At 41.6% G+C, this 25041-nt stretch overlaps 1 protein-coding gene across 2 annotated transcripts in view; it reads right to left on the bottom strand.

The window, feature by feature from the left end:
- Positions 1-17007, bottom strand: part of DLD (dihydrolipoamide dehydrogenase) — a 28632-nt gene extending 11625 nt beyond the window's left edge. Inside the window, exons 1-8 of one of the 2 annotated variants that reach the window (XM_036327511.1) lie at positions 16860-17007; positions 15374-15452; positions 7971-8050; positions 7171-7239; positions 6544-6613; positions 4693-4793; positions 4252-4395; positions 3732-3833 (exon numbers count right to left, since the gene is read on the bottom strand). In XM_036327511.1, the coding sequence (XP_036183404.1) occupies positions 3732-3833; positions 4252-4395; positions 4693-4793; positions 6544-6613; positions 7171-7239; positions 7971-8050; positions 15374-15452; positions 16860-16898 (684 nt within the window). In that variant the 5' untranslated portion in view covers positions 16899-17007. The remainder of the gene's footprint in view (positions 1-3731; positions 3834-4251; positions 4396-4692; positions 4794-6543; positions 6614-7170; positions 7240-7970; positions 8051-15373; positions 15453-16859) is intronic. The other variant, XM_036327510.1, reaches the window with a different exon arrangement.
- Between the last annotated feature and the right edge of the window lie 8034 nt (positions 17008-25041).

Raw genomic sequence — 25041 nt, forward strand, 5'->3', positions numbered from 1 at the left:
CTCGAACAGACTGTCAAACTACAGCGGGAAAGCCGGGGAGGGTTGAGGGGCAGGGGGTGGGGGGTGGGGGGTAAGATATCAACCGAAGGACTTGTATGCATGCATATAAGCATAACCAATGGACATAAGACACTGGGGGGTAGGGGAGGCCGGGGGATTGTTAAGGGCAGGAAAAAAAGGAGACATATGTAATACTCTTTGTAATACTTTAAGCAATAAAACAATTTAAAAAAAGACCTACAGTATAAGGAGCTAGCTCTTTGTTGAAAGCTCTTTTACCTGAAACAAACAAAAAAAAGTATAGAAAACTTTAAGATGCCAGATAGAAGCAGGAAATTACAACTCTATTTCAGAATACAATATTAAACACCTAATTTTAACATAAAGATTAAAGGGGTGGATTTTTAAAGGACTATAAAACTTCTGCAATTTGGAAACAAACGCACAGCACAAAAAGGGAAAATTTATGACAACAAAAACATAAAAGGAAAGGGGGAAAGGACTGAACTTGTACAGGTGAATAAAGATTAAGATGCAATTAGAAGGAAAAGGACTACTGTATGTATGAAACATTTTTACATAAACTTAATGGTAACCACAAAACAAAAATCTAGAGCTGAGACACCTAACAGGGGAATACAGATTAGAAAAAGATGAAAGAAACCAGAAAGACCAGGACAAGACATGATGCTGCCCTGAACAGGGACTCTAAGTAAGTACGTGAATAGAGGATAGTCCTGGCTGGGTGGCTCAGTTGGTTGGAGCATTGTCCCATACACCAAAAAGGTTGCAGGTTCAACCCCTGGTCAGGGTATGTGCATGAGGCAACAGACCATGTTTCTCTCTCTCCCTCTCTCTCTGTCTCTCATCCTCTCCCTCTAAAATTCAATAGAAATATATCCTCGGGTGAGGATAAAAAAGAAAAAGAAGAGCATATATTCATGAGATCTCTACTAGGTAGTATCGCATTAGGAGCCAGTAACTCAATATGGAGCACGAAGGCATGGGAGAAGTCATGTATAATTCCCAAACTTCTTGCTTAGGTCTCTAGAGGGATGGCAGTACCACTTGTTGAGATGGGAAATTTTAAAAAAGGTTTTGTTTTGCTTGTTTAGGGTGGAAGAAGAAGGAGGGTAAGGTTAAGGGTAAGTTACACATTTCTGAAATGAGGACCTGCTGACAGGCATTCAGATATAAAGTTTAGAGGCAAGGAGAAAAAATTAGGTTGCAAATATTTATAAGTCCTTAGGTAACTGATACAGGAGTGAAGGGAATGTTCTATGGAAAGACAAAAAAGGGTTTGGAATAGAACCCTGAGACAGAATCCAGAGTAATATTAACAATTCAAGGGAAGACTGAGAAAGGGAAAGCTGCATAGAAAATAAAGAAGTCAGTTCAAAGGATGGACAGAAAGCCAACAGATGTAGAATCAGAGAAGCTAGGGGAAGAGTTTCAAACACAAGAAAATCGGCACTGCTGCTACCAAATACAACAGTGAAGAAAACAGTTCACTAGACTAAGTAACAAATCCATTCATGTCCTGTCAAGAGCAATTCGATGGCACCAGAAGCCATGGACTTAAGGAGTGAGTGGAGTTGGTGAAATAGAGTATGGACAACTCTTTCAAAGAAGTTTGGCTGTGAAAAGGTGAGAGGGAGATTAATAACTGCAGGAGGATGTGGGATCAAGAGAGGTTTATTTATATGTACACAGCCTGTGTCTGAGTGCAAATGCATCTGAGCATGTGTAAATGGCACATAGGTGCCCACAGAGAGGGATGTTTAGACGTAAATAGGAAGGAAGCAAGAGGGGATAGTTTGAAGATTTAAAAAACGCACAAATAAAAATCACAAAGCCAAGATCCTGAGAAGGCAGGAGATGATGCAATACTAAGCAGAGGTGAAGGGCTCCATGTTAGGAAAAATTGCATTTCCAGTTATAGAAGATCAAGAGAATTGGTGTAACAATAGATAAAAACATTTTTCAAATCTGGGTTATCAAATTAAGGGAGTTTTCATCTGATGGTTTCTTTCTCTTTTATGTGATACTAGAGGCCCGGTGCACAAATTCATGCACAGGTGGGATCCCTCGGCCTGGCCAATTGGGGCTGTCTCACCCAGTCCCGATCGGGGCCGACTGGGGGCACTGGCTGGGGGGAGAGACGGTGGGAGGTTGGCTGGCTGCAGGAGGTTGGCTATGGGAGCGCATTGATCACCAGAGGGCAGCTCCTGCATTGAGCATCTGCCCCCTGGTCGTCAGTGCACATCATAGCAACTGGTCGACCAGTCGTAATGGTTGCTTAGGCTTTTATATATATACTAGAGGCCTGTTGCATGAAGAGATTCGTGCAATAGGCCTTCCCTTCCCTTGGCTGCTGGCACTGGTTTGCCTCTGGCACTCGGGACCCAGGCCTTCGCTCTGGCCAGGCTCTGGCTGGAGCCGGCCCTGGGGCCGTCAGGCTTTGTTGCTCCAGCCCCAGGGCCATCAGGCTTTGCTCTGCCGCTTGGAGTCTATGTATGCAAATTAACCACCATCTTTGTTGGGGTAATTTGCATACTCCTGATTGGCTGGTTAGCGTAGTGAAGGTATGGTCAATTTACATGTTTGTCTATTATTAGGTAGATAGATTTAGAGGACAAGGTCATCTGCAGGCAGGGAAAGACAGTATACTGGCAACAGTTTGAGACAAGTGAGAAATGAAACAGGAAAGTGTACCAACTAGGACAATAATGGGGATTGTCAGCAGGTTTAATCCTATTGAGATTTGAGATTTATGACCAAGAATTTATACAAGCATTAATCTGCAGGGTTTGTGTTTTTCTCCTGGTGTAGTCAATAGCCTGGATATAGCATAAAGAAGGCAGGACCAGAGTTTTGTCAAGCAGGTATGACAGAAAGGCAAAGGACTCAAGAACAGCTGTAAGAAATAGTTAAAGTGATATACTATGGAATCTTAAGCTGAGCTTGAAAGCAGTCAAAACAGGAAAGGGAAGATAGCAAAAATGAAGAGGGATCTATGGACTAGAAAACCTGATAGAGTCAAAATGCCTGTTTACTAGGAATAGCAGAGTAAGAGAGGAAAGGAGGTTATGGTTAGAGAATAAAATGTCTAATTTGTGATTTTTAGAAGTAAAGCAATTCTTGATGATTACAAAGTAAAACGGCCATGGAAAAGAAAACTGAAACTGAGGGAAGAGATCACTAGAAATATAAGAAAGTTGCCAGATGGACAAAAGGGAGAACAATGCAGAAGGTATGAAACTTCATGGTATTCAGAGAACTGCAAGTAGTTTGACATTTCTAACACGGAAGTGTAGAGGGACTGAGATGAGGATGGAGAGGAAGGAAAGAGCCAGATCATGTAAGTCACAGTCTTTGTCTGAAATACAATTTTCTCAGAATAAGAGCTGCCTTCTCAAAGGCTGAATGGCCTGAAGGGCTGTCAGATTTAAATGGCTGAAGGATTGTCAAGATTTTTTAACAATTAGTCAAATTTTAGGAAATAGGAAGGGTGGAAGATACAGGGAAACAAATCTCAAAATAAAAGAGAATGTTCTAATGACTAACGATTACATTACAATAAGTTGTCTTGAAAACTCTTTACAACTAGAAGTATTTAAGTAAATTTCAATGCCGATCTGTCTGCGACATTATACAAAGAATCAAATAGGAGACCTTTAAGTCGCTTCCAACACCATGAGATAATATGAGACAGAAAAGACATCACTTACCAATTCTACACCAATTACTCCTGCACCAATGACTACCATCTTCTCTGGAACTTTTTTTAAAGATAAAGCACCTGTAGATGACACTATTGTATCTTCATCAATCTATATTTAAAAAAAAGATACAATCAAAATTATTTGGAAAACTTAAGAGATTTATAAACTGTGATCTCACACAATATAATCACTAAAAATACTAAGTCATTTATTTGTTTCAAGGTATCTTGACTTCTAACCATATACTCAATTAAAAATTAAAATACTTAAATCTTATCATTCAGCATGTCAAAACAAAATGATCTACTTTAACTTAAGACTGAATTCAAATATATCTTAATGTAAAGTGTTCTATTTCTGGTCAAAATCACTGCAGAATAAAGACAGGCAACTTCCCAAAATTGAATGACTATCAACAAACAGTATTTCAGTAAGAAATCTCTCAAAGTTCATAAATAGCATGAATAAGGTAGTTTATAAAATATACTTCCAAAGGAAGGTTTTGACAATTGTAAGAAACAAATACCGTGATTCCAGGGAAAGGAGTAACTTCTGAACCTGTGGCTATAAGAATGTTCTTTGTGTCAATAACTTGAGTGCTGCCATCAGCTTTCGTAGCAGTGACCTGGTTCTTGCCAGTTATTTTTCCATATCCATTTACATGAACAACCTTTATAAAATATATATAAATTCACAAAGTTTAAAATAAATTTTTTGACAAAAAAACATGATTAACAGCAAAAAATTATTCTATTAAATAATTTATACAATACAAAATGCTTCCTTACTTAGGAATGCTACACATGGAGCAGAAAAAAATTTGTTATGCATTTCAGGTTAGCATATTGTTTTAAATTAAGTAACTATCTTCCAGCAGCCAAGTTCTAATAGTATCACTCTGTCAGCATAAAGCAATGTTTAATGTGTATATAAAATAAAGCAAAAATGCGATATTCAACACACTGACCTTGTTCTGTTTAAATAAGTGGGCAATTCCACCTGTTAAAGCTTTTACTGCAGTACTCTTCTGCTCCATCATCTTCTCTAAATTCAAGCGTACTTCAGACACTGTAATTTGTTAAATAAATCTTTAGTACTTAGCTAAATTTTGAAGCAACATATGATATTTTTCACTAATCATGGTATGGAAAACTTCAACCTAATGCTTATAAAACTGTATGTAAGGCAGTATTAACATTTTAAAATTTAATAACTGATATAATAGTCCTAGCTGGCAAAAGGCTAACAGCATCATATCATAGTAACATAACTTATCAAATACTATAAAAAAATCTGCCTTTGGGGAAAATGCAGTCCAAAATAAAATATTTCCCACTGTGACAACATATTCTCCAAACACCTTATGATCATCATAAGTCTGGAAGAGATTTAAGTCGAAATGGCATAGGAAAACATTACCTGAAATCCTATAAGCTTAATATGCAAATCGACTGAACGGCAGAACGACCAGTCATTATGACGCGCACTGGCCACTAAGGGGCAGATGCTCAATGCAGAAGCTGTCCCCTGCTGGTCAGTGCACTCCCACAGGGGGAACACTGGTCAGCCAGAAGCTGGGCTCACAGCTGGTGAGTAGGCAGGCGGTAAGGAGCAAGGGGTTCTGGACCGTGAGAGCCACAGACTGCAAGAGGTATTGGGCCTAAGCCAGGAGGTGGACATCCCCTGAGGGCTCCTGGACTGCGAGAGGGCACAGGCCGGGCACAGGGACCCCCCCACCCCCCACCTCCAGGGAACAAATCTCAAGCACTGGGCCTCTAGTTCTAAATAAAAGGAAATGCTAAATTTCATGAAACAAAAACTAATAAAAACATACACGAGAAAACTTCAAATATAGATAGCTTAATATAAAAGTTCAATCACTCATTTAATTCGGAAGAGAACTCTGAAAAGCAACAATGTAAGAGGATAAAGAGAAGCTCAACTCATAGAACTTTAGAAGGCTATCTTTAAAATGAGCTCATGCAACCAACATATACTAGAGATGAGAAAGCAAAGACCCTGAGAGATTTGATTTACCTAAGGTCACAGAGCTAGAACATGAATCTTTGTCTACAATGCACGTCTCTTGACTAACCCTGTCTCTTCTTTTCTTAGTGGGTAAGGAAAATGGGTTTTGATTCCACTTTTCATCTAGTTTAATACAGTATTTGCTCTAATGTATATTCACCACCTCTAAACCCAAGGGATTGCCTATGTTATATCCCATTCTTTCAAAAGCCTACTGCTACAAAGAAACGAAGGAAAAAACAGTCCTCCAATGTGTGTTTAAGCCCTTTCTAAAACAGACTACCCTTTTGATGTATCTGTCAACAACAATAATTGGAGAGAAAGAATGAAATAACAGACCCAAAACAATGGCAGAAGAAAAACCACATTAAAATTTTATGAAATGTCCTTTTCCACTATGCCACCATCCCTCCCTCTCCTCTGCTCTTCCAATACTAACAATTAAGGTAGACCTTTCTTCTTTCACCTGCCCATAGCACTCAGGAATCCAGCGGCCACCACCGTGACTTCCAGGTTTCAGAAAAATGAAAACTGACTCTTCACACACACACTTATTCACACACATACTGAATGGGCTGCTTGCAAAAGTTAACAGAGGAACAGAAGATGTCATTGCAGATATCTGGATTAAGCCGTCTTTCATAAGTAAATCTTTCTATATTTTTTTAGATCTTTTTCTCACTCTTCCCTCCCTAAACATTTATTACACATGTATCGAACACACATAAGTCTTTAGTCAGAAAAGTCATGTATGGTTGCTAATATCACTAAATATGGAAAGTATACTTACCTTCAATTCCCCTAGATGCAAAATCTTTTCCATGGGCCATGTGGTAATAATGAGAGTTATTTAATAAAGCCTAAAGGATATAAGACAAAATTATCAAAATTTCAAAAGCAGAATAAAAAAGCACTTATGAAATGACAGTCTGTACAAGAAGTAGTACACCAAGTCAATTTCTATAATTAATCTAAGACAAACAATAATGACATGAAAAATGTTTAACAAATAAGAATAAAAAACAAATTACTTTCTTTAGAAGCAAAGGCATTAAATACACATTTCAGGGTGTTTGCTCCGTTTCATGACATGAAAAGTACAGGCTTGTTTACTAAATACATAAAGTAACTAAAAGAATTTACTACCTACTATCTGTTTCATTGGTAAAGGAAAGCTAAAGAGGAAAAAAAAGTAACTTAAGCCTGATTGATTGGAAAGGCTAGGTATTCTGAGACAAGGAAGCTATTTCAAGAATGTATGGCAGACTGGTAACAGCACTCTAAATTTACAACTAAAAAAAGTGGTTTTTATCACCCATGGACTGTTTATTTTTTAATGACTAATATTCTAGTCTAAACATATCTAATTGGTGGCCAATGAAGAAAATTTCTGCTCTGTACAAAAATGTATGCTCACCTTAGAAGGAATACAACCAACATTCAAGCATGTTCCACCAAGTGTTTCATTTTTCTCAATGCAGACTGTCTACAACCAAAAAAAACACATTACGTATTTAACAGCATATAAGCTGCAATGTTCCATTTTCCTAAAATTCCAAGTATATCTCTCTTCCTCCTTCTACAAAACAAGCTACTCAAGCTGTGTTTGTGAGAATAAAATATATTCTTTTATAACTTATCATTTGAATACCAAACTCAAGCTAACCCACCAGAAGTGAATTATTCTTAGAGACATTTTTGTTTAATATTACTAAATACATGCTTCTAGCTCTATTACTGTATCTTTCAAAGCGTGATTAAAAGCCAAAATGAAAAGTATTGGGGGAAGGGAAAAAATAATGGACTTCACTTTCCAGCCCTCATGAGAATACTCCAACTAATGAACCCTCTCTCCATTAGTCTCAGGTTAAAAATAATGTACAGAATTAAGAAATTATTTACCATTATTAGCTACCTGGAAAGTTTTTAAAAAAATATTTTTATTGATTTCAGAGAGGAAGGGAGAGAGAGAGATAGATAGAAACATTAATAATGAGAGAGAATCATTGATCGGCTGCCTCCTATACGCCCCATACAGGGGATTGAGCTCACAACCCAGGCATGGACCCTGACGGGGAAGTGAACCATGACCTCCTGATTCACAAGTCGACGCTCAACCACTGAGCCATGCCATTTGGGCTGCAAAGTATTTTGTGAATATGATCGACTATTCCCAAATAAAAATGAATCAAAACCCAGTTTTAGTATAACCCTTACCTTGAAGCCTAACTGGGCAGCTTTAATAGCAGCAACGTATCCTCCAGGACCAGAACCTACCACTGTTACATCAGCTTCAACTACAATAAAAGCAAATTGATATAAAACAGTAAATTGCTTAATGTTGACCAAAATCAGTGCATAAAAAAACAACAACCTGATATTTTAAACCTCCAAGAAAGTATAAATAATCAGCATTTTCTACACAGTACTATTTTATTCCCAGGTACTTGGTGTTCCTTGATGTAACTGAAAATAGCATAGATTTTTATATTTCATTTTCCATTTGTTCATTATGAATTTTGTATCTACTGACTTTGCTAAATTCCACACTTTTATTTCATGATAATGAGCCGGCATTAAGTGACACTGGAATACACACATCTATGTAAAGAGCCTGAACTTTGGAATCTGACATAACTGTCTTCGAATCTCAGCTCTGACACTTATTAATTGTGTGACCAAGTGACTTAATTTTTCTGTAATAAACAACAGTGCCTTAAATTATTGATGTTAGGATTGAATAAGGTAATACCTTAGTACTGTCAATAAATATAAGACTGATTATCCCTTTCAGGTTCTTAACTTCTGAGATATCAGGGAAGAGAGAATCAGCTTTCCTATAACACATAGCAAATGTTTTAAACTGAATTTGAATACTGAAAATTTTTACATAGTTTAAGATAATAAGCTAACCAGAGCATTCAATTAACTTTTCTGGATATTTACCAAATAAAGATAAAAAATTAAGAATTAACTCTGAGCAGCAGCCGTAGGAATTTAATAATTGTAATACAAATGTACAAAGTAAGTCCAATTATCCCCATTCTCCTCAATCCAACTTTTAAAAGTTAGGAGAGTCTCCCTCCCTTCTCCCCTTCCACTAATCTTACAACCCCAATTACTGTAGCACTTAGCAGTTTTTATTTTTTTTAATAACATGCTTTCACATATATTAACTCTCAGAACTTCCTATGAGGAAGGTAAGGATGACATATATCTAACACTTCACAGACAAAGAAGCACAAGGTTCAGAAGTCAATTGCCCAAAATCATCTAGCAAGCAAGGGACAGAGACAAAATTAAGCTTTTTGTCTCTACTTCCAATGGTCTTTCCACTACTCAATACTATGCCTTTCCTCAGTTTCAAGGATCATAAACTAAAATCCCCATGAGCAATATCAAGCTTTAGAATTACTAGCTATTTTCCTCATCTGCAAAATAAAGACCACAAAATATCTACCTCATAGGGTCAGAACACAGAATAATGTATGTCACAGGTTAGAATAGACCTGGAAGATAAATAAAAAGCATTCCCTACATTGTAGCTATATTTTGACCTACAAAGAAGGCAATTTTAATGTCTTACCATCCCCTTCTCCTACAAAACATACAACCCTGAGGGGGTAGGAGTGCTATGATCATTCAAAAAACCTTAGCTGGCCCTGAACAGAATCATAGAACCTGTGTTGGAAGATTAACTGATTAGCTATCAATTCTAGCAAAGGACAACTGCAGGGTGGGACACGGTCCTCAGGGTGACCTTTCCTACCCGAGCATATCAGTGGTCCTGCAATTTGGACACTCTGACCTTCCTTCCCTAGGGATAACATGTAGGTCTCAGTTGTATTTCAGCCCCAGGCCCAGAAAAGCAGCAAAACCAGACCAGCAAAGCCAAGGCTGACCAGGTCCTGAGGTCAGTCTTGGCTTTGCTGGTCTGGTTTTGCATTCAATAATGACCCACTGCCCTTGTGCTGACCAACCAATCAGTGAAGACCCTGACCCAGTAAAGACACACCTGGAAAGCTGCCGAATAGTCTAAAGCAGCGGTCGCCAACCAGTGGTCCACGGACTGGTGTGCGTGAGGTCTGAAGGTTGGCGATGGCTGGTCTCAAGATCTCCACCCTTAAAACCCGTAGGATACAGGAGCCAGCAGCTCCCTCCCTCCCCTCTCCTCCAGACTCATGCCTTCCCCATACTCCCTCCACTTCCCCTCCCCTTGACCTTTCTCACTTCTAAGCTATAAGAGCCCTTCCTTCCTTTGCCTTTATAACTTATTTCCTAAGTCCATTTCTTCTACGAAATTACTTCTTCTACCTCTTTGATTTTATAAATAAACTAGAAGCCCAGTGCATGAAATTCATGTACAGGTGTGGTCCCTAGGCCTGGCTGGTGATAGAAGTGCAAGCGTCCAGCATGGAAGGGCAGGTCCCAGAGGACCTCTGGGCAGCACCTGGGCCCCCGTGCACCCCCCTCTGCCTGAGTCACGGTGCCCGAGTCCCCATGCAGAGATGCAGTGAGTGCGGCCAGACTCCGTGGGCCAGGGCACAGCGTAAGCCTCTGGGCCGCCCAGCAGCGTCGCACAGGAAGCCGACTGGGGCAGCACGCTCTCTCCCAGCCGACCACCCAGACCGGCTCCTGCGCGAACTGACGGGGAGCCTGACCAGCCCCTGCAGACCCGGCAGCTGCGGTCCAGCTCACCCAGAAGAGGCCGCGCGGGTGCGGGGCGGGCTCCTCGCTGGTGCCCAGCACCTTAGTGCGGGGACTTCCCTAGCACGCTAGCCCTGGCGTCCCGGGGGAGGGTAGCAGGAGCAATGAGAGCAAGCTTGGCAGACACCCCACATTCTCACCTCCATCCCCATCACCCCCACCCCCGGGGAGCCGGTGACAGGTGATCAGGGCCTGCCAGCCACTGGTCACCCTCTGCAGAGTGATCGGTAGGGGCCGGGTCCCCCGCTATCTGTGGGACGATCGATCGATTGAGGCTGGGCTGCTGGGCTCCCTCAGTGCCTGGGAGCCAGGCAGCGCCCCGCTTCCCCACTGGTCACCCTCTGCAGGGCGATCAGTGGGGCAATTGCTCCGCCTTGGCCTGGCGCCACCTGCTCACCTGCTCCACCATCACCCCCCCCAACTCTATCCACTGAGCCAAACCGGCTAAAGCAAGGAAGCTTCTTCACTTTCAGAAAGAAATCAATAAATAGTTATAAATGTCTACCCTATGTGAAAACATCACTACCTTCAATAACCTTACATTATAATTAGGAGAAACAGGCACATATCAAAGTGTAGATAAATCAAAATTATTTTTAAAAAGAAAATAGAAATAGAAAGAGATATCATAAGGCAGTAAACATTAATTACCAAATTCACTAAATGAGTATAAAGCAACTTGGTAAGGTTAATTTGTTGTTGTATTGCAGAGGGAGGGTTTCTGTTTTTAAATTGCCAATGCCCTTAATCTTTAGTCTATTTCAGTCTATACTTGTCACCACCCAAAATTGCTCTAAAATCCTGAATTCTATACTTCATTTTCCGATCAAAACCCTACAACCGCCTCGACAATAAAGGAGAAATACAGTAAATGAAAAAAAGGATTTGAAGTAAACTGAAGTTCAAATATGAGCTCTACCACCTCTTAATTTCTTAGGCAGATTATTTAATCTCTCTGGGTTTTGATGTAACATAGGGCTAATAATGACAGTTAATACCAGCATCCCAGGCTTGTAAGATCAGAGATAATGCATGTCAAGACCCTTGGAGGATGCCAGGCTTATTACAATAAATGTTTCTTCCCTTCTTAGGTCCACCTCCCAACTTTAGTCTCGGAGCCTCCACTGTCATTCCCACCATCCATAACACCCCACACACCACTATTCCAGTGTTACTCCCTGCTAAAACCCAATTTGGACCTTATTCTCCTACTTTTTCATTAGTTTCCCTGTCTCTTGTTGGATAAGGTCCAAGTTCCTAAATACAGCATACAAATTTCTTCAGGAACTATTTCTCCAGCCTCATCTTCCATCACATTCTGCTTACCCACTAATACCAAGCAGTTGAAGCTTGAGCAACAGTGAATTACTGATAGTGTACGCCCACGGAATTAAGCTGGTTCACCTACCTATATTCTATCCCAGCTACCTTGAAATAAGTCCTGACAGCATGCATTTCACATTACAAACAGTACTCTAAGCTCTTGGCCTGCCTATAAACTACATAGCCACGGTTCTTACAGTCTAACTAGTGGCCCAGTGCACAATATTAGTGCACGCGGGAGGGTGGGGGTGGGGGGGGTCCCTCAGCCTGGCCTGCATCCTGGTGGTCAGACCATGTCATAGTGAGTGGTCAAACTCCCAGTGGAATGACCACCTGAGGGAACCGGCAGTCAGACATCTCTCTCACAATCCGGGACAGCCGGCTCCTAACTGCTCACCTGCCTGCCTACCTGATTGCCCCTAACCACTCTGCCTGCCAGCCTGCTCGCGCCCCCCCCCCCCCCACCGGCCTTCTCACCCCCAACCAGAACCCCCGCCCGCTGGCCTGCTTTACCCCAACTGCCCACCCCCGCCAACCTGATAGCCCCCAACTGCCCCCCCTGCCGGCCTGCTCGCCCCCAACTTCCCCTCCCCACTGACCTGATTGCCCCCCCGCCCCCCCCCCCCGCCAGCCTGCTTGCTCCCAACTGCCCCCCCTTTGGCCTGCAAGCCCCCAACTGCCCCCCCTGCCAGCCTGATCACCCCCAACTGTCCCCCCCCCCTCCTGGCTTGATCACCCCTAACTGCCTCTGCCTCGGCCCCACCACCATGGCTTTGTCCAGAAGGACATCTGCAAGGTCTCCAGGTCTAATTATCATATTACACTTTTATTAGTATAGATCAGCGGTTCTCAACCTGTGGGTCGCGACCCCTTTTGCGGTCGAACGACCCTTTCACAGGGATCACCTAATACCATCCTGCGTATCAGATATTTACATTATGATTGATAACAGTAACATTACAGTTATGAAGTAGCAACGAAAATAATTTTATTGTTGGTTCACAACACGAGGAACTGTATTTAAAGGGCCAGAAGGCTGAGAACCACTGGTACAGATGAAAGAAAAAGAATTATTATAAACACTCCAATCTGCAACCAGAATGATCTTTAAAAACAAATCTAATCATATTATTCCCCTGCTTAAAACATGTCAGTGACTTCCAAATACTTAAAGAGTTAGGATCTTTCATAATCTGGAAAAATCAACTCACCAACATTTTCAACATATTTCAGCCACACGGGCCCTTTTCAAGTTCCTCAAATGCTCTATGTTCCTCACATCAAAATATTCCAACATGCTGCTCCTTCTTCCTGGAACACCCCCTCCCACACCCACGACCACCTTTTCAGATACCAAAATTATTTCCTTAGGAAAGAATTCTGTGAACATTCCCAATCCATATGTAGATTTCATAGCTTCCTATGCTTAGCCTGTAGAGTCCTTATCACAAGTATAATTAATTAATTATCTGTTGGATGTTTGTCTTCCGCAAATAGATTGGAAACTACAAAAGCTGCATCTTGCCTGTCTTGTTCAATGCTATATTCCAGCAACTGGCCCAAACAACTAGCACAGAGTACATTTCAATTTGTTGAAATAACAAATAAATAAGTACTGAGTTATATACTATACCATTTTAAGTCCTAAACAAAGGGTCACAGTCCTTGCCATTAAATAAATACTCCAGATGAATAGAAATATGTAAGTAAAAATGCTTGTTACTTCATCCAATCAAAGATTTATACATGTATCCATGCAGGTACTAAGGGATTTATCATTTACTCAATGTCGAGAGATCACTAAACTGATTCATGAGGGCTCAGTTACCCCATTCCATTAAAATCTAAGTTCCTGCTCCCAACTGCCTGGTAAATAGAAGACACTGAATAATCTTCTTGTTGAATGATTCCAAGAGTGCAGAATTAGCCATGAAGTCTTTAATTGCATGCTTTGGAAATAAAAAACCTAGCATTTCTACTGATGTATGCGTATAAAATAAGTAATACTCCCACTTAACAAAAGAGACAAAGGGTGTATGCCAATTATAACTCAAAAAAACTGAAAGAAAAAAAAAAAAGGACAAAGGGAATAATGGTCAAACCTATTTTCCCACCATCAAATTAGTATTTTTTAAAGGATTTCTTGACCTGTTCAAAACTAGGATAAATTACACACTGTTGGTTACTGATGACAGAATCCTCCCCCTGCTCATTCTTCTAGGAATAAAATCTCCAAAATGATAACAATTTGATAACAGTTAAGGATACAGAATAAAGTTATTTTACAGAATACAGCGAGACTGATGGTCACAGTTTCCCTCAGCTAATGATTGTACAATGAAGCTCTAAGACATGATGTACAAGCTTACTTATAATCATATGGGTGAGTCCAGTAAATGTCAAAACAGATTAATTTCAAATAATCAATATCCTTGGTACTCAGAGACCCATTAGCTTCCTGTTTTAAATGCTTTAAAAAAATAAAATACATATCCTTTATAGAAACTTCAAAAATATAAAAAAGTATAAAGAAAATACTCATAACCCACAGCTTCCTTTCAGGCACATCCTCCTAGTCTTTAAAATGTGCTTTTAATAAGACCATCAAGATTTTCATTCAGGATTTGAAAAAAGTCATCTCACCATTCTAAACAGTGTTAAATAATCAACACAATCTGACCACTGGACAGAATGAACTTTTAAATGTAAATATATAAAACTAGAGGCCCAGTGCACAAATTCGTGCACCAGTGGAGTCCCTCGGCCTGGCCTGTGGGATCAGGCCCAAACCGGCTCTCCAACATCCCCCTAGGGGTCCCAGATTGTGAGAGGGTGCAGGCCAGGCCGAAGGACCCCACAGGTGCACGATTGGGGCCAGGGAGGGATGCAGGAGGTTGGCCAACCAGGGAGGAGCCGTAGGAGGGCTCCACGGCGTGTCCAGCCCACCTTGCTCAGTCCCGGTCAGCCGGACCCCAGCAGGAAGCTAACCTACCAGTCCAAGCGTCTGCCCCCTGGTGGTCAATGCACGTAATAGCAACTTGTCGACTGGACACAGCATATTAAGCTTTTATTATATAGGATCACACCCTCCCCCCAGTTCAAAACCTTTCAGTGGTTTCCCATCACACTTGGAGTAAAATCCAAACTCCTTGGCCTGGCTTACAAAACCCTCCATGATTTAATCTCTACCTACCTCTCTGATTTTACAATCTATGGGTCTGTGCTCCTGCCTTCTTGCAAATCCTTAAACCTCACAATCGAATTCTCACCTGAGACCCTTTGCCTGAAATAATGTTCTCACTCCCTCACTTCACTAGGGCACTTGCTCAGACATATCTCCTCAGAAAAGCCTGACACCTCATCTAAAATAGTCTCTTTTCCTCCCAATTACCTGCTTTAATCTTCCATCACTTCCCAAAATATTTATGTCACTTGTGTATTATTTATATCTCATGGAACTGGACTGTAAGTTTCATAAGAACAGACCTTTGTCTTGTTCACCACCTAGAACACTCTAGGCGCTCAGAAAACATTTAAGTGAATAAATCTATGAACAATTTTGAGGGGAAACTGTTTGACTAAGTACTTACGTGGCTGATCTGCATAAGTTCTCAGAGGCACTACAGAAACTCCCTGTAGGCCGTGAGGTATTCGACTGAAATGGCCTCTCTGGAAGAAAAAAAGAAAATGTCCCTATTATGCAAGCAAAGAACTACTGAAGGTCGATGAAAAATGATTTCAAGCAAATGTATTTATTAATGTATCTTCCATTGCCACCCAGAGATTACTTACCAATTTCTCTTCTTTGATAAAAGCAATTATTTAAAGTCCTCAGCCTCAGCTTACCACATTATCTTTGTATTGTCAATATTCGAACAGCTCATGTTTAGCCTAATAAAAAACGTTACTCAAGTGTTACTTTTTACTAAAGTTTCAGAAAGCATGGCTCACTTATGTCAGGGACCATTTTCAGGTGAATATTAAAGTTCTTAAAGCTCTAACCTCAGTATTTGCATAATCTACGTGATGGCAATCCTTTTGCTTGTAACTACTGCTTCCTAACTCAAATCTACCATGTACCATCTATGGAGATGTTCCCGAACCGTCAGCTAAAAACAGAAAATTAGATGCGGTGATTTCGGAAAACGTACCAAGTAGCGCATTCGCCTTCAAGAGCTCCTGCAGTCTTACAAACGTCACCATAATCTCCACAACCATCTCTAAATGGGGATGCCTACTGTTTCCTAGAAAGAGTGAAGCGCCAAGAAACAAACCCAATACCTCCCAGCACAGCAGGCAAACCGCGGCCGTGCCAAAACCTACACGGAACCTCGTGATGCTCCCTATTCCGAGGCCATTCTCGCACCTGTGGTCAGGAAGGCGGCCCAGAGGGCAGCCTAGGCGTCAGCCGGGCCCTGGCCCCCACGGAGTGTCTGACTCCCAGCGTGTTAACTTTCGGGGAACACAGGCTACTCGGGGTCTCCATCACAGCACTCAGCCACGACCCCACACGTACACAATCTGGCTGTGCGGGTACGAGGATGAAAAGGGAAAGCTGTCGCGGCGACAACCTGCTGCAATTAAGAATACGCCCCTAGACGGCAAAGAACATGAATCCGCTGAAAGCTGCAAGCACGGAAGAGACTTCGGAGGCATTCCTGGGGTACCCCAAGTCTGACTGGCGCCCAGGTAACCTGACCACTGCGGAGAGCTGCGCCACCGGGAGCCGAGGTTAGGGAAGGGTAGGAGATGGGACGGGCCAGACCGACCGACCGTAAGGCACAAGGGCACGTTCCTCCTCCAAGGTGCAGAGGCCTTTGTGCAACCGTATGCCCCACGGCCCTGGCCTGGGAGCGGAGAGCATGTGACTGCGGACTGTCCGACAGCCGGCGGGGCCTCAGCCTCCGGGGTGGGGTGGGGCCGCCGGGACAGAACCAGTTCGGGGCCGGGTGGCAGGGGGGGTCCCACTCAGGCCGCCCGCCTCCCCCGCTCCCAACGGTTAGGCGGCGTCTCGGCCCCGTCAGCGCGCCCCTCGGTGCCTCTGGCTCAGCACGACGCCACCCAGCGGGCCCTCACCTTGGCCAAGGAACAGTATACCCGGCTCCAGCTCTGCATTTTGCCGCCGTACTTTTCCTTCCGCCACCGCTTTCACCTCCGCCAAGCCCCTCCGCCGCCTCGCCAAGGTCTCCCCGCCCTGCGCATGCACGAGCGCGGTGACGTCATTGGCTGGGAGCCGCGCGATTGGCCAGCGCGGCCGGACCCACGGGAACAGCCGTTTCCTTCAGGCTCGGCGTGCGACACTGTCGTAAGGAGCGTAGTGCTTTGTGGCTACGGGAATCAGTGGGGGGCGGGGATAAAAAGTGTGGGCAATTGCAATGCGATCTGCTGGGAAGGCGAGATAAATACACGGGCGAGACCGACCTTTGTCTGACAAGCTCCTGATTGTGTCCGGCGAGGGAATCTGAGCACTCTCCAGGCATTCCCGCTCTTCATCTTCACACCACAATGCATCGGTTTTCGACCTTTTCCATCTCATGGCACACGCAAACTCATAAAATTCTGCAACTCGCCAGAAATTAACTATAGTGTTTATTCATTCACGCTGGACCACTGTTGTTGTGTTCGCTGTTGTCATTTAAAAAAAAAAAATTTGACAATCTAAGGGAAAAGAGGTCAGTGCCCCTAAGTAGTCAGGTGCTACGTGTTTTAAAAGTGAGGGCACACCGGTTGAAAATCACTGACATAACTGCGAGTGTTTCGACTTCTTGGGTGAGGCCCGGAGAGTTTTTAAACAATACCCCTGAGATCTCTCAAGGGAGAGAAGACTGTAGTTTTGAGGTCAAAGCCTTCGGTCTGAACCACAGCTTTATAACGCCCCCTCCCCGCCCCCAGCCCCACATCCAATGCCACGTGAGGGATGTGGCCACAGCCTGGCTTCCCCAGCCTCTGGCTCTGAGCACGCTAACCGGCGATCTGTAGAAAACCTGCCCCCTCAGCTGGCAAACACAACGCCCTGGTGGAGTAAGGAAGAATGGGTGGGGTGGTTGATGGGATTTTAGGTTTTCATAAGAAAGAAAAACGTTGTGTTCAAGAGGTCTAAGGTCCGATTCTTGCTTTGCGTGAACTGTACAGTGTGGGTAAAAGTTACTTCTACATTTCTGGAAGGTTAGTGCCCCGGCACTGTGGATTTAAACACTAATTCAAACTTACTCCTTACCTAACTACGCCCAGTTTTAGGGGAAAAGACGTGAATGACATCCAGTGTCCATGCTCCCTGCTCTTTCCTCAGTACACAGCATGTTGGTCATCACAACCATTTTCATGACTTTAGCACCTGTCTGTATGTACGGATAGCTCCTAGTTTCTCATCTCCGGTCTCTACTTCTCTCCTGATCTCCAATTCCATATTTCCAACTGTCTGCTGTACTCGTCCAATGGGTGGTTCTGTCGGCACTTCCGTTTCAAATATCTGATTGGTCCCTGTTTTTGTTGACTGTTCCTAAAAGCAGACACACAGACAGCATTTGAGTGTCAATGAGTTTTTCCAGGAGACAAACTAGTTCAAATGGTCTCAGAGTTATTGCTATACAGACCTCTCCCTTGGATGTTTTGTGGTTTTAATGAAGAAAGTACTTCATTTCCTAATCATCTCCTTTGTTCGTGTTAAATTGCATATTCTTAAGTGACGCTTAAACAACACCAAAATTGCATCAAAATGCTAATCAAACATTTGTGGTTGATTGAGTAGGTAATAGTGAGTAACAGTATAAGTAAACTGAGAGTCAAAAGCCACCAGTACTACCTGCCCTGAAGGAGGACAGTGTTCTCTCATGTCGTTCATTCTGGTAACTTCTGAAAATGCAGGAAACTTCAAGAAGGAAATGCATATGTTGGGGCAGAGATGAAGGAATTTACCATTAATGCTTCAAAAAATGATTCCAGATACAAGCCACAACCCAAGCATGTGTCCTGACCAGGAATGGAACCAGTGATCTCTTGGCTCCTGGGTCAATGCTCAACCACTGAACCACATCAGTTGGGCTGGACCTTGTTTTTTTTTTATTTTATTTTTTTTTACAGAGAGGAAGGGAAAGGGACAGAGAGCCAGAAACATCAATAAGAGAGAAACATCGATCAGCCGCCTCCTGCATACCCCCCAGTGGGGATGTGCCCGCAACCAAGGCACATGCCCCTAACCGGAATCAAACCCGGGACCCTCCAGTCCGCAGGCCAAAGCTCAATCCACTGGGCCAAACCGGTCAGGGGTGGACCTTGTTCTGACCATGACAGGGTGTGAAAAGGGACAGCGAGGCAGGGTTACAAATTCACTTATGTAATGGGATTAGGTGAAGCGTGGATGAGAGAGATGTTACTTCTGTTGAAATATAGATATCCCTATGATTAAGCGGGTTCTCTGTTATACAAAAGAACATAATCCTCGTCTGCACAAATCAGGCATTTCTTTGATTCCTGTCCACAGGCCAATCAGTATTTTCTTCATTTATTTATTAGAGTCAAAAAGAAAGACGCTCAGAGGTAATTTCTGCAATTCATCCTTTCTGCATTTCCTAAAGAACTGCAAAATTTCCCTGTGTCGAAGGTATTACACTTTGTTATTTTTCTAACAAAAATGAGCCTTAGTTGTTAGCTAAAACATGCTTCCATCAAACATTTTTCTGGAAGGATGTGCAGCCAGTTCTTTTAAATTCATATTTTTTCAAAGACAATAACAAAACTCCTAAAAATGCCAAAATTCCATCCCAATGTAGCAATTAATCAACAAATCAAGCAGTACCCACAGTTGTATACAATGCTGTAAGAAATAGAAAAACTCATTATTATTTTTAATTTTCATGGAAAATTTTAAACACACAAAATAAAAATGTATATAGTATAATGAATTCCATATGTCCATCACCCAGCTTCAACAATTATCAACTCATGACTAATATTGTTTCACCCATATCACTACCCACTTCCCTCCTCCTGTTTTATTTTTAAGCAAAACGCCAGTAGTCATATTTTTTCATCCATGACTATTTTAGTATGTATCTCTAAAATATAAAGATTTTTAAAAATAAGAATTTAAAAAAATGGAACATAAAATGAACTCCTCAAATATCCAGTCACTGTTTAAATTTCCATTTAGGATTTGTCATTATGAACAGTGTTATTTGCAGAGGTCTCCATACATGTCAGTTACTGTGCCAAACATTTTATAAACAGGTGCAACTTAATCTTCATGATGCCACCATGAAGCAGCTAACATTATGCTACATTTCACAGCTGAAAAACTAAGGCGTTAACAATTTGGCTCTTGTCTACTGCCTTCAGAAGGTGTATAAGAATAGTGATAGAAACAACCTGCAAAAACAGAAAGCAGGAACAATTACAATAATTACTGACAGATTACTGACATGTGACCTAAGGTTTTAAAAAAGAGGAAATCTGTGTGTCCTGAAGAGGGCTGAAAAACAAACAAACACACAAACATCCTGGTAAACATAGGTCTGAGAATCCATAATACAAACTATTAAGACTTTCTGGCCACTTTGTAAAGTATCTGATTATCGAGCCACTATGCTGTACAGCTGAAACGAATAAAAAATAATATTGAGACTGCAGACACAGCTGATTCTCACAGCCACTTGGCCTGGAGGTCAAACCCTCCCTGGTATTAGCTACAACAATCAAGGCTTAACTACAAGACTGCGCACAAAGACCACTAGGGGGTGCACCAAGAAAGCATAACAAAATGCGGAGACAAAGAAATAGGACAAAATTGTCAATGGAAGATATAGAGTTCAGAACCACACTTTTAAGGTCTCTCAAGAACTGTTTAGAAGCCGCCGATAAACTTAATGAGATCTACAAGAAAACTAATGAGACTCTCGATGTTATGTTGGGGAACCAACTAGAAATTAAGCATACACGGACTGAAATAACGAATATTATACAGACTCCCGACAGCAGACCAGAGGAGCGCAAGAATCAAGTCAATGATTTGAAATGCGAGGAAGCAAAAAACACCCAACCGGAGGGGCGGAATGAAAAAAGAATCCAAAAATGCGAGGATAGTGTAAGGAGCCTCTGGGATAGCTTCAAGCGTACCAACATCAGAATTATAGGGGTGCCAGAAGATGAGAGAGAGCAAGATATTGAAAACCTATTTGAAGAAATAATGACAGAAAACTTCCCCCACCTGGTGAAAGAAATGGACTTACAGGTCCAAGAAGCGCGGAGAACCCCAAACAAAAGGAATCCAAAGAGGACCACACCAAGACACATCATAATTAAAATGCCAAGAGCAAAAGATAAAGAGAGAATCTTAAAAACAGCAAGAGAAAGAAACTCAGTTACCTACAAGGGAATACCCATACGACTGTCAGCTGATTTCTCAACAGAAACTTTGCAGGCCAGAAGGGAGTGGCAAGAAATATTCAAAGTGATGAATACCAAGAACCTACAACCAAGATTACTTTATCCAGCAAAGCTATCATTCAGAACTGAAGGTCAGATAAAGAGCTTCACAGATAAGGAAAAGCTAAAGGAGTTCATCACCACCAAACCAGGATTATATGAAATGCTGAAAGGTATCCTTTAAGAAGAGGAAGAAGAAGAAAAAGGTAAAGATACAAATTATGAACAACAAACATGCATCTATCAACAAGTGAATCTAAGAATCAAGTGAATAAATAATCTGATGAACAGGATGAACTGGTGATTATAATAGAATCAAGGACATAGAAAGGGAATGGACTGACTATTCTTGGGGGGGAAAGGGGTGTGGGAGATGCGGGAAGAGACTGGACAAAAATCGTGCACCTATGGATGAGGACAGTGGGTGGGGAGTGAGGGCGGAGGGTGGGGCGGGAACTGGGAGGAGGGGAGTTATGGGGGGAAAAAAGAGGAACAAATGTAATAATCTGAACAATAAAGATTTAATTAAAAAAAATAATATTGAACATAAACTGTAATTTAAAAAAGTAAAAAGGAACAGCTGAAATTAATTTTAGTATTAAATTTTATTTAGCATTCCCCCGACATCCACCCACCAAAAGGGTTACTGAGCTCTGGTAGAAAGGTGAATTCCAAAGGAAAATTATCTCAAGATACAGTTGAGGTGTGTCACCAAGAAATTTCAAGGGCTTGCAAATGACCAAAACCCGTTGGGTTTATGTGGCTGCAAAATGTGCTACAACCAACAGGTGGCAGCAACATGCAAACAATATTAAACGTCACTAATTCTCTGCTTGATCTCAACAGTGACAACCCTGTCTTCAATTCTCAATTGCTCAAATAGGTTTCAGCAGATCTCTCCTTCCTCCTGCCATTATAACTGTGATTTGGGGAACACAGAAGAAATAAAAGAGCCTGTAGAACAGTGTTTCTCAAAATATGTTTTGGAGATGCCCCTCCGCGCCTTTTACGTTGGCATCACCAGAAGCCTTGCTAAAATGCTGATTTTAAAGACAGTACCAGAAAAGTGTGTAAAAGATTTTATTAATAATATCTTGTATTGATTAATGTTGAAATAATAATAACCTGGATATACTGGATTAACTTTTTAAAATGTGGCGACTAGAACATTTAAAGTTACATGTGTAGCTTACATCTCTCTCATATTTGTGACTCCCATAATGGTTTATATTTTTATAGAACTTCTCTGCTTCAAAGGCTAAAAATACAGCATGTGACTCAAGTCTGACCAATCAGAGCAATACATTTCCGGGCAATAGTGATTGGTTCAGGGACTTAGGACAAATTAGAAAGCAAAACAAACTCTTGATTGCTCCTTTTTTTTTTTTTTTTTTTTTTTTATTATTATTATTCAACCAGTTTGTCTGCTCTATCCCCAGAGCCTAGAACAGTGCCTGGTGTGAGAAAATGTTCACCTGTCCGAATTCAAAGGATGGACTCGGAGACAGAAATATGGTGAAAACAAGACTTTTAATAATAGTCTCAAGAGTGGTGTCCTTTGTTGCAAGCACACTGGAATTAGCTAGCAAGGCACTATTTATCCCAAGCATGTCAAACCTGCGGCCTGGGGAGCTGCATGCCTTGTTTATTTGGCCCGCGTTAGCCTTTGAGTTTGCACAGGAATCCCTCCTCCAGTTCCTCATTGGCTGAGTACTATGGAGTTTACAACCTGTCCCGAATGCCACCTAGGTTTTATTGTCTCCTACTGGGTTATTTTAAAAACCTGGGCTGAGGCTTTTTTTAGTTGCCTCCACCTCTCTTTGTCTAGGGCAGCGGTTCTCAACCTGTGGGTCGAGACCCCTTTGGGGTCGAATGACCCTTTCACAGGGGTCGCCTAAGACCATCGGAAAACACATATAATTACATATTGTTTTTGTGATTAATCACTATGCTTTAATTATGTTCAATTTGTAACAATGAAAATATATCCTGCATATCAGATATTTACATTACGATTCATAACAGTAGCAAAATTACAGTTAAGAAGTAGCAACGAAAATAATTTTATGGTTGGGGTCACCACAACATGAGGAACTGTATTAAAGGGTCGCGGCATTAGGAAGGTTGAGAACCACTGGTCTAGGGCAGTGGTCAGCAAACTCATTAGTCAACAGAGCCAAATATCAACAGTATAACGATTGAAATTTCTTTTGAGAGCAAAATTTTTTAAACGTAAACTATATAGGTAGGTACCTTGTTATTAACTTACTTAGTGTACTCCTAAGGCTTATTAGGAAGAGCCACACTCAAGGGGCCAAAGAGCTGCATGTGGCTCGCGAGCTGAAGTTTGCCGACCACGGGTGGAATCTTCCTGGAACATGTGCTATCAAGCCACCTGCACAGGCTCTCATACCCTCTCCGCACCTCCCACATCCTGTTTGCTCTGAGGAAATTCAGTAATGACTGGCCACATGCTGTTTCTTTTCTATGAAGATGAATCATAGAGCATGTCTTCTACACTGGCATATAATAGACACTCAATACATGTTACTTGACCAAGTGAATAATGAAAGCTAAGAGCTAAACATTTTGTGTGTATAGTATTTCAGAAATACTCTTTAAGCTTTTTTTAGGTAGTGTTCCCTCCCCTCCCTCTTCCTCATCGCTTCCACTCACGTTCCTCCTTTCTGTCATTTCTTCCTTTTCTGCTTTCAAGGAAAAAAATTAAATCAGATTAATTTAGAGTGGTTCCCAACTAGGAAACAGGAAGAAATGGAAGTGACATCCAGAATCACTTATACCCCTTTATATCTGTCCACTGTAATTAGAAAAAAAATTTCCAGATCTGTGGAAAGAGAATAAAAGTCAAGAGTCAAGAAAAGACCAGAGATTAAAAGTTACATAAGGTATAGCACCTTATGTAAAACTACTATGAAAATGTAGTTTTATGCTTACTACGAAGTTTATATTTTGTTAAAAAAGGATCAATAAGTATTCATCCAAAAGTATAATTATTGTCCTATCATACATTTAAATACACAAAGTCTTAATAGGAAAAAAAAAACACAAACCCACAAAGATGTTTTTAAAAGAAGCAAGAGTCCTGAATTTTTTCCTTCTGAGTCAATCTTGGCTAAAGGATATTCAAAACAAATGAGAAATTTCTGTACTTTTCCCAGTGAAAACTCAAGAATGGGCTTAGAAAACAGATGAGCAAACGGGCAATCCTTGGACCACACCCAGCCCATAGAGTTGTTTTCCAAAAATCCAAATTTTGAGATTCTTTTCAGTCTACATTTCCCAAGGCAGCAGTCAGCTGGAGCTAAGTTGTTCCTCTCTTCTGGGAGTGATTGTTGAACTTTAAAATCTGACTAGGTCTCACTGGTTTATATTTGTCTTACCCTCAGCCCCCTTCCTTTATTTGTATCATTTGCTTGGTTCTTGTTAAGTTTTCAAGTTTGAAATCCCAGTCTTAAGCCAGAAATCAAAATTTCCTAGTTTAATACCACACCGAAGTCAGGCCTGTATTCAGCCAGGACATAGTAGGGTAGATATATCTATTGTTTATGCCATACCGAATTTTTGGACTGGAACCAGGATTCTTTGTCCTCAGGAATCAAAGAACGAGTCCACGGACAGAAAGTGGTATAGCAAAGATGGAGATTTACTGAAGAACAAGTACAGACTCCCACGTAGGGAAGGGGGAAGAGTCCCACAGAAGGGACTCCCAAGTAGGGAGCGGGAAAAGGGTCCCACTGAGTTCTTTTTCACCATAGTTTATAAAGGCTGCAGTTCCTGTGTCCTGATATCCCCTCTGATTGGTCAATATTCCCCTTTG

This window comes from Myotis myotis, unplaced genomic scaffold, assembly GCF_014108235.1.
Source record: "Myotis myotis isolate mMyoMyo1 unplaced genomic scaffold, mMyoMyo1.p scaffold_m19_p_11, whole genome shotgun sequence".
NCBI lineage: Eukaryota > Metazoa > Chordata > Mammalia > Chiroptera > Vespertilionidae > Myotis > Myotis myotis.